The sequence below is a fragment of the Megalops cyprinoides genome, chromosome 11 (genome assembly GCF_013368585.1).
Source record: "Megalops cyprinoides isolate fMegCyp1 chromosome 11, fMegCyp1.pri, whole genome shotgun sequence".
In the NCBI taxonomy this organism is placed as follows: Eukaryota; Metazoa; Chordata; class Actinopteri; order Elopiformes; family Megalopidae; genus Megalops; species Megalops cyprinoides.
In genome coordinates this window covers 11,458,756-11,468,880 of record NC_050593.1, presented here as the reverse complement: position 1 = coordinate 11,468,880, position 10,125 = coordinate 11,458,756, and the positions used below count along the sequence as shown (strand labels likewise).

The 10,125-nt window shown below is 51.4% G+C and overlaps 1 protein-coding gene across 1 annotated transcript; it reads right to left on the bottom strand.

The window, feature by feature from the left end:
* Positions 1-202: 202 nt before the first annotated feature.
* On the bottom strand, positions 203-8,802 carry tmem198a (transmembrane protein 198a). Its single transcript, XM_036539920.1, has 4 exons — positions 8,641-8,802; positions 6,285-6,860; positions 2,493-2,698; positions 203-1,506 (listed from the first exon to the last, which is right to left on the bottom strand). The coding sequence occupies exons 1-4, from the start codon at positions 8,783-8,785 to the stop codon at positions 1,351-1,353; spliced, it is 1,083 nt and encodes a 360-aa protein (XP_036395813.1). The 5' UTR covers positions 8,786-8,802; the 3' UTR covers positions 203-1,350.
* Positions 8,803-10,125: the final 1,323 nt, after the last annotated feature.

The window sequence follows — 10,125 nt, the reverse complement described above, 5'->3', positions numbered from 1 at the left end:
AAGAATTTCCTGAGACAAGACTCCAGCTGGCCTTCCGTGTCCAGCTGAGAGATTTGCAAAAGGGTATGTTCCCCTCCCATTTTAGGGAACATAATTGGGCTTGGCATAGGGACGGTGTGAAGGGGGTGCACTGCATTAGACAAACAGAGTCCACTCAAACTGTAAAAGTGTGTGTGTGTGTGTGTATGTGTTTGTGTGAGTATTCTGTGTATGTGTTTATGTGTGTGTGTGTGTGTGTGTGTGCGTGTGTATGTGTTTGTGTGCGAGTGTTTTGGGAGGGACAATTTCCCAAAATTAATGGGAAAATTTCTTCACCAGCTGGCAGATTTGGCTGGAGTTCCTGCATTCCATAAAAAAGAGGGGGCACTGTTTTATACTAGTTTATATTTCCTTTCTCCTCTCTGGAACAATGGTCCTGTTTTCTTCTTTATTGAGGCTCCCACACCCAACAGAGGTGGACACTGCCGCCTTCATCTCTCAGACTGCAAACAGGCCCCAACTCCCATGAGCTAGGCTGTTTGAGTGTGTGTGCCTGCGTGTGTGTATGGGAGGAGGTGATGGGCTTGGGGATTTCATTCAGAGATTAAAAAAACCACCCGAGTGAATCCCAGAGCTCTTAGTAAATGAATAACTCCATAATGTGATTGCCACGGTCGGCCGAGCACACACTCGTGCATTCCCGGCCATCCCTGAACTCTGTGCTCTCCCAGAATCCCCAGAACCCCAGGGAGTGGCTTTCACCAGACACACACACCGCGGCCAACAGGACCACCTCTCCGCAGACACACACACCGCGGCCAACAGGACCACCTCAGCCCAGACACACACACACTGAAGCCAGCACGTCGACCTCCGCCCAGACACATACATGCTGCAGCCAAGAGAACCTCACATGTGTAGCGGATCAGACTGTAATGGATACATCTGTGTGCAACGTGTGCAATGTGACTGGACTGCGCTTGAGCATAGTACGAATGTGGCCTTCATTGTGATCTGGGAGGCGGATATAATACTGGACGAGAGAGTTTGAATCGTAGAAGTAGAGTATGAGGATATTAAAGGGACAGAGGACGTCCAGCCAGTCTCTTCCACCCAGCCCGTGGGAGTCCCCCATCATGGGAATGTAAGAATGGGGCCCGGGAGTGACGGGGGTGGGGAGAAGACGGACACAGGGTCAGGGGTCAAAGGTCGGGGGACGGCATTTGCTTTGCGCATCCGGTGGGGGACGTGAGGGGGAGGGAGCTGGGCTGCAGGGCACGGGGGGTGGGGCTGTTCCCGCCGCTCTGCCTCCTCCCGTGCAGTCACGGCACGGCGGCCGCGTTACCGCCGCGGGCCAGCGGGGGGGCTGCGTCACACCCGCACGGCGGGCCCCGCCGAGGCCGTCAGGGGCACGGTGGAGCCGCAGTCGTAGTCCAGGTCCACCATGGTGTGGGTCCCGCTGACCATCCTGCCCTGAGGGTACCCGTGCCTGTCGGTCTGCCGGTCCCGAAAGCTCTGGATGTAGCTCTGAGACACAGCGAGGCAAAGAGAGAAAGCGGTGAGGAGGGAGAAAGAAATAAAGATACAAACTCAGATCACACAATGAACAAGACGTCTGGGCCACTACTGCGCTGTGTACTGCCAGATGGAGTGTCCCCATGCATACCCTGCCTGAGGCCACCGCCCCATCCCCTGTCCAAACCACACTGGCTGTGGAATGGAACTGTCGCAATGAACAATGCGTTATACCAAAGTTAGCATTCCCCTATTTTCCAGGAGTCTCTCAGCTGCCATTTTTCTGGGGTCAGAGAGTCTGAGTTTTCTGGGTTTTTTACTCCCTCTTTAAAATCAACTATACTACATACACAGCGTTTTGTGACAACCTCAAATGTGAAAATGCTATAGCAAATAAATAATTGATTGATGGCCTGACAGCAGGCAGCAACCCAAGGAATACCAGGAGATGGGGAAAAAGTAACGTGTCTGGTTTTCCCACAGATCCTCGACAGTTGTCTCGACCGGGACAAGCGCCAGATCTCAGCAAGGCATCATACTCTGCTGCTCATGTTGATGTTACTGGAGTCTAGTGATAATCAAGCTGAACTGGGTCTGCCAGCTTTCTGCCCAAGCTCAAACGGGTCTGCCTCTAGGAAATGGGTACGAGAGATATCAGCTCCTGATCATGAGTAACCAGTGTGAGCTGCAATAGAGACAGAGAGAGAAAGAAAAGGAGGGAAAGAGAAAGAAAGAGAAAGGGGGGGAGAAAGAGGGAGAGAGAGAGAGAAAGAGAAGGAGGGAAAGAGAGAGAGGGAGAGAGCAAAAGAGGGAAAGGAAGAGAGAAGGAGGGGGAGAGAAGAAAGAGAGAGAGAGGGGGGAGAGAGAGAAAGAGGGAGAGGGAGAGAGGGAGAGAGAGAGAGGGAGAGAGCAAAAGAGGGAAAGGAAGAGAGAAGGAGAAAGAGAGAGAGAGAGAGACAGAGAGGGAGATGAGCGCACAGCGAGGGACAGGGTCTCACCGGAGAGAGCACGTCGCCGTCGTAGCGGCGGATGGGGTTGGGCTTGCGGCGGTATGCGGGCTCGGGCTGCATGGCTTTGGGGTGGTGCGTGTGGTGGGGGTGGTAGTGCCGCTGCTGCTTCTTCTTCTTCTTCCTGCCCTCCCTGCGCTCGTCCTTCTGCCGGATCCGCATCAGCTGCACCCGCCGCTGCTGCCGGCTGATTATCACTGAGCAGGGAGATGCACGTGAGCATATACACATATACAATATACAATATACAATCACACACACACACACAAACACACACACCTCTGATGGCTGATTATCACTGAGCAGGGAGAGACAGTAATGACCATACACATACTTACACCACATACACATATACAATATACAATCACACACACACAAACACACACACCTCTGATGGCTGATTATCACTAAGAAGGGAGAGAAAGTAATGACCATACACATACTCACACCACATACACATATACAATATACAATCACACACATACACACACACACACACACACACACACACACGCACACACACACACACACCTCTGATGGCTGATTATCACTGAGCAGGGAGAGATGCACGTGAGCTCACAGCATACAATATATACAATATACAATCACACACACACACACAAACACACACACAGACCACTGACGACTGATTATCACTTAGCAAGAAAGACGGTTTCTTCTGATCATGTCCATACATAATCACACACATGCTCTCACACAGACACACAAAGACAGGCTGCAAATACAGGGTCACGCACGCACCCTTCCTCAGCAGGGGCTTGCTTTCTCTCCCTGTATCTGCCCATTGCATGTTACTCTTGCAACACGCCGTGATTTTGAAACCAAAGCTGCATCATCACACAAAATCAGACGCTAATGTATTCCCTGACACACTGCCCTGCTCCACTTTGGGAATTCTGTCATGAACGTGATTATAGTGCTTATTTCATGCAGTTCGCGATGCCTGACTCTGACATCTCTGCACACCACCTAACATGCACCATCTGTTAGGGGATTCACTTAATGATCTCCCCCTCCGCCCGCTCTCTCACAGTGTCCTGTCTACTTTCACCACGCCCTACCCCCTCTGACCGCACCCTGCCTCTTCTGACCGCACCTGGCTTCCTCTGACCGCACCCAGCTTCCTCAGACCACACCCTGCTTCCTCTGACCGCACCCTGCTTCCTCTGACTGCACCCTGCTTCCTCAGACCGCACCCTGCTTCCTCAGACCGCACCCGGCTTCCTCTGACCGCGCCCTGCTTCCTCTGACCATGCCCGGCTTCCTCTGACCACACCCGGCTTCCTCAGACCGCACCTGGCTTCCTCTGACCGCGCCCTGCCTCTTCAGACCACGTCGTGACTCCTCTGAGTGTACCCTGTCTCTTCTGGCCACGTCCTGTCTCCAATAACGGTGCCCTGCCCCCTCTTCACCTCCATTACATCACAGCCTTTAAGCCCAGTCACAGCACTGCTACCTGTCAGAGAGCCCAGAGAGCCCACCGGCACAGCTGCTTGTTGCTCTTTGATGTTTGCCTTGACCTCACATTGTGATAATGTCTCTGTTGCACATGACAGCATTCTGCTAAATCCTACATGTTGCTGTGGCAACGCTATCTCACCTTTATCTGAACATCCTCCACTCCAGTCCTTCCCAACTCCCCCCCTTCGCCACGCCTTCTCCAGCTCCTGCTGTTGCTGCTCTGATTAGTCTGCTCTGTTCAGAGGTGAACGTGACGGGCTCCCAGCCTCCCACCGCCCACAAGCGAATGGGGAAGCTCAGGTCACCATGGCTACTGTACAGTGCCCAACATACTGCCAGTGCTGGCCTGGCCTGAGGTTTGAATGGATTGGACTGCACCTTTAAATCAGCATCTACCCTCAACCCATTGTTGACTTAGTAAGCAATCAGCAGCTGAAACCCTTTTTTTTTACTTGTCTTTTTTGTTTACTGTGTCAGGGTTGCCTTTGTGCACTTCTTATTACACTGAATTAATACAACACAGACACTGCATAGCGTGAAATAATTTGGACCATAGCATATCCTGGTTCTATGAAGTTCACAACGGCAGTTAGTGCCGCAGATTAGCCCTATAATTAGCGCAGTAGGTGCCACTTGTGTACAATCTTGATTTCCCATCATTGCCTCACCCTCATCGGCACGTCGTGGTCCGTTGTGTTTAACGAGTCTTTTGCGGCTCCCCTCACAGTGTTCTCAAAGTGGACATCGACATTCTAAATGCAGGTACATCCAAAATACAAAAGGTCAATCTTTCCTGACCATTTCCCATGCACGCAATTAACGCAAATTAAGAAGAGAAGAACCGGCGGCTGATGGTTGATCCTCACAAAACTGGGCGAACGTGCTAATGAGACCAAACACGCTCAGGACGGCTATCGGGCTGCAGGTCAGTTCTCATCCTCCCCCTTGTCTCACCCACCAGTCACCACTTACACAGAGCAGCGAGAGCCTACAGTCCAACAGCCACTCCACCCTGGTCCACATCCAGACCCCCCTGCCCCCCCTCTTTATTATTCCAGCCCACTTCATTTCAGGGAGCTTCCCAAACACAGCACCCACACAAGAAAGCATATCACACCACACCCTCCAAATCCTGCCTTCTAAGAACTCCTTGTAGAGTTCACTATTTAGCGGATGTCTTTACCTAGAGCCACTCACAAAACAGGAATAATAAGTACATTCAATAAAGCTGCATCGACAATGGAAGCATGCTGAACACAATAGACCACATCTGAACACACGTCAGTCCCTCTCTGATGTGACAACTGGATCTACCGTAAGTGCATATGTGTAATAAGTTTATAAGTACAGCATACGACACTACATTTATTAATTTGGAAGACACTCTTATCCAGAGTGACTTACAAGAAGCACATTCAGTATGGCCAGGCAATGTGCTGCACAGATACTGAATCATTACTGCCATCGCTGAAACACAGCACCATTGTGGGAAACATTACCTACAGTGGGAGTAAGTACCGCCACAGGGCACAAGACATGACAGTACATAAGTACATACAGTACCAGTCAAAAGTTTGGACACAACTTTTATTCTCTATTTTTACTGTTTTATCTTATCTTTATCTTATATTTTAGATTCTTCAAAGTAACAAAAAATATTTCTTTAAAATAAAATTCATACATAGGCATCAACTTCACTATTTATATCTGTTTAAGAAACAAACTTTTAACATTTAAGCATGTCTTTACATCAACATGTCTTTGAATGCATGTTTCCATTATCAGGTGTGTCCAAACTTTTGACTGGTTCTGTACATTCATGCAATTTGTAACATTCATGCACAATACAATATACTCTAAATTAATCCAAAGACTGCAGTAATACAAGGTAATCTTGCAGGTCTATGTAGCCATTACCTACATTTCTGCCCAATAGGGGAATCAGAGCAGCTCCTAAATCACATCATTCCTTACATTACATTATTGGCATTTAGCAGACACTCTTACCCAGAATGACTTACACATGTTACAGTTTTTACATGGTATCCATTTATACAGCAGGATATTTACTGAGGCGACTCTGGGTACCTTGCCCAAGGGTACAGAAGCAGTGCCCCAGCGGGGAATCAAACCAGCAACATTTTGGTTACAAGCCCTGCTCCATTACCACTATTCTGCACTGCCACCCCTGTCAGGTGAATGGCAGTGCAGAGCGCCAAAGAGAGAAAGCTAACAGTGATAAGGTCCCCGCATTTACAGGCTGAGAGTGCTGACCCGGACCGTCCCCGCACACGGACTCACCCTCAGTGTGGGAGTACCCCTCCGCCGTGACCTTCCACTGGATCAGCACCCCCAGCAGGGTGAGCACGGGCCACACGCCCAGGATGACCCAGCTGAACCAGCACACGGGCCGGCGCGGCGCCACCTTGATGCGCTCGTACACGTAGCGCACCAGCATGAAGAGCTCGATGAAGTAGTCGACGGTGACGGTGATGACGGCCGAGCCGAAGACGGCGGTGGAGAGCGTGGTGAAGCAGCGCTGCCACTGCAGCGTCAGCACGGCGAACAGCATGCCCGAGCCCAGCAGCATGCCCAGCGGGATCCACACCGTGCGCGGGTGGTAGAACTCCTCCATCACCACCAGCGCCGCCACCGCCACCAGCAGGCCCAGCAGCAGGCCCACCATGAAGAGGCCCACGCTGCGCACCAGCATGGTGACCAGGCCGCACAGCACGCCGATGCCCAGGCCGATGCCCACGCTGGCCTCCACGCTCAGCTGCGTGTCCAGCACCCTCTCCTTGTAGCACAGCATGAAGATGATGATGGAGCCGAACATCAGGCCCGTCAGGAACATCACCGCCTTGAAGCAGCGGTAGCCTGAGGGAGGGGAGGGGGGAAGAGGGGGAAGAGGAGGGAGAGGAGGGATAGGAGGAAGAGGAGTGAGAGGAGGAGGAGGAAGAGGAGTGAGAGGGGAAGTTAGGAGAGAGGGTTCAGAAGGAAGAAAGAGAAGAGAGAAGGAAGAAGGAGAGAGAGAAGGAAGAAAAAAAGAGGAAGAGGATGGGTGGATAGGAGGGAGGGTGGAGAAGAAAGAGAAGAGGAGGACAAGGAGGAGGAGGAAGAGAAGGAGGGGCAGGGGAGGGAGAAGTGAAGAAAGGAGAGAAGGCAGAGAAAGAAGAGAAGAGGATGAGGAGAGATGGAAGAGAGATGGGGCGGTGGAGGAACGGGGGTTGAAAGAAGGTTGGATGGACACAGGTAGGAGAAAAGAAAGAAAAGGAGGGATAGAGAGAAAAAAAGAGGAGGGGAAAAGATAGGTGGAACAGAGGGGTTGTACAGGGAGAGGAAAAGAAATGCCAGACGAGAGAGACAAAGGGAGACAGAGAGAGAGTTTGGTTACAGGTAATGCTGCAGTGTTGGTTCCTAGAGATAATTAACTTGTTTCTTTGTTTTCCAGTTATTCCCCTGTTCCTCTTCTGATACTTTATCTGATACCGATATTCAGAGAGGTACTTTTTATTACATTTATGTAACAGCAATAAGAGCTGTCCGATTCGCCCACCCCATCACACACACATACACACACACATCAACGCACACACACACACAAAACAAAACCCTTGACAAAACTACGTAGTCGAGCATAACAAGCTCCTCACTCTAACAATTTCAAATAGCAAAACCCTGATGATGTAGAAGATCTTCTTCATTAGCCTCGCATATTGCCTACTGAGAGAAAGAGAGAGAGAAATGGACATAGAGAGAGAGTAACATAGGGGGAGAGAAAAAAAACATAAAGTGGGCTGAGGAAGATGATTATATAAGATGATTGTGTGTCACAGTGAGAGTGACCCAGATACTCACTTAAATGAATAATAAATGTAGAGAGCAGCACTCAGTCACTGTCAGGGAGGGGTAGAGAGTGTTCACTTTAAGTGTGCAGGGGTCACCACAGCAGGGAGTTCCCATCACCACTAGGGGGTGTACTACCAGATGCATGACATCGGGCCCATACCTCATTACAGACTGTTACACTACGCAGTCTTTCTCTCTGTATGTATGTAGATGCACAAAATGATATTCTGTGCGCCTTCCAACACTCTCTCTTTCTCCCTCTGTCTCCTTCTCTCTCTCTCTAACACACACACAAACACACACACACACACACACACACACACACAGACACACACCTACAGTATAACAGGCAGCGTGGGCACTCTAGCAGTTAATCCTTCAGCATGACACAAATCCTTTAAAAAAACCATTATCCATATTGTCGCCCTATTTGCGCTTCCATTACATTTCCAGCGTTACCGAATCTGCTGGAACCAGCTCAATTAGGAGATAAAGACCCAATTCTCCGAAGCAATCCAGAAGTCACATCCATGTAATTGGTAAAGCATTCCCAGAGGTCGGGTCCAGGATTCGGGCCGGCCGTTCCCCTACCCAGCGGATCCCCTCCCTGCCATAGAGGCACCCTCATCCTCGTCGCTTTACGCGGAGCCAGAATACGTCGATTCAGCTGTGAAGGGTGTGTGAATGGTGGTTGTCCAGACATACGCCCTTACTCAAGGCATTGAGCTCCCCCAGAACACACCCATAACCCAGCACACTCTGCTCTCTCCCAGCATGCTCTTCTCTCTCCCAGCATTTTGGGCCTTACCAAAGAAGCAGTAGATGATGCCGAAGAGGCAGCACATGGAGCAGACGACCGAGGGTACGATCTCGTAGCGGCGCTCAATCTCATCCTCGCAGCTGTAGAGGGGAGGGGCCAGCCGGAAGGCCGGCGTCTGCAGTGTGGACGTCATGGCGACAGCACGTGGGGGGGTGGAGCTAAGCGGTTTGGGAGGGGGGAGTTGGGGCGGCAGGGGGTGGGGGTGCAGGAGGGGGGAGAGGGAAGACAAGGGGGGTGGGGTGGGGCTGCGAAGATCAGGAAGTACTTCCCATCCACAGGAGTCCACCTGTAGAGACAAAAGAGAGAACAGTGAGGCTGGTGAAGAAGACATCGTAATCCATATGCGCCAAACAGCAAAGCTGGTTTGGCGTCAGAGCTGAGAGTGAGCGTCCACAACCTCCCAGAAGGAGGCTTTCAAAGCCATATTTCACCTTCTGTCAGGTCATTACCCTCTTACCCTCTTTTACTGAGGCCAAAGCTGTGAATCTAACCACCTGGACCAGCACTGTAGGAGGCAACAGAAGAAACTGCCTAACCACAAGCTCCTTTACTGCTAAATCTCACAGCTCACAACTTAACTTTCATCACTAAATCCTTACCACTCACCTAAAGAGTAAACTTTCACCCCTAAACTCTCACCCCTTCCCACTCACCCATAAACTTTCACTCCTCACAGCTCACCCCGAAACTTTCACTCCTGAACCCTCCACCCCTCACAGCTCAGCCCTAAACCCGCCACCCCTCCAGCACTGCCTTGCTGTCTCTCTCTGCCACAGTCTCTCGTATCAGACCTGCCTGCTTGACAGCCGCAGGCAACGATAAGCAGGCAGGGGAGCAGGGAGGAGTGCTGTTTGTTATTCGCTTCTCCCCTTACGTAACGCGGTGCTCCTCATTAGGTGCCTACGCGGCAGCGAGGAGAGACCTGAGAGCTGATGCTTTCGATTGCTCGGCCCTCGCGTATGCACGTATCTCGCTTTAGAGCACGGCCGTCGCCAGATGTGCTGTCGGGCCCTACACAGGGCTGCCACCGTGAGGCTGCCCCGGTGTTGCCCCTGATCCCCGCTAAAGGATTCTGGGTCAGGCAATGACATAACGCGGAGCGCCACATAAGCGTCTCGCTGCAGAGCGTGAGATATTCATGAGCTACAGCCCCACCCCCGCCCTTCCTTCGTTCGCTGACTCGAGCACGCTGTGTAAATTTCTCCTCCCCCCCAGCCTCCGACCCCACTGTCTTTACGCTGCACAGTATGCAGATTTCATTTTCTCTGCTCGGATCGGCCAGCGTTTAATATTCGCTTTGCCTGAATCTGATCGATGAAATAATGCCTGCCGCTGCAGAAGTAGGACAGAGTGAGAGAGGGGCCCTCGCTTAGAGCACAGGATAGGAATGACCGTGCACAGGCCGTGCCCAGCCACGCCATGCTACAGCCCAGCCCCGATTGGCTGATACGGGTTGTTTGGTTTCCTGCAGCA

Excerpts from the sequence above, each read along its gene's own strand:
- tmem198a (XM_036539920.1), bottom strand. The coding sequence starts at position 8,785 with ATGACGTCCACACTGCAGACGCCGGCCTTCCGGCTGGCCCCTCCCCTC. Across the intron at positions 6,861-8,640 it reads CATCATCTACTGCTTCTTTG|GCTACCGCTGCTTCAAGGCG; the intron begins GTAAGGCCCAAA and ends CCCCTCCCTCAG. Across the intron at positions 1,507-2,492 it reads ACGGCGACGTGCTCTCTCCG|AGCTACATCCAGAGCTTTCG; the intron begins GTGAGACCCTGT and ends GCTGTGTCTCAG.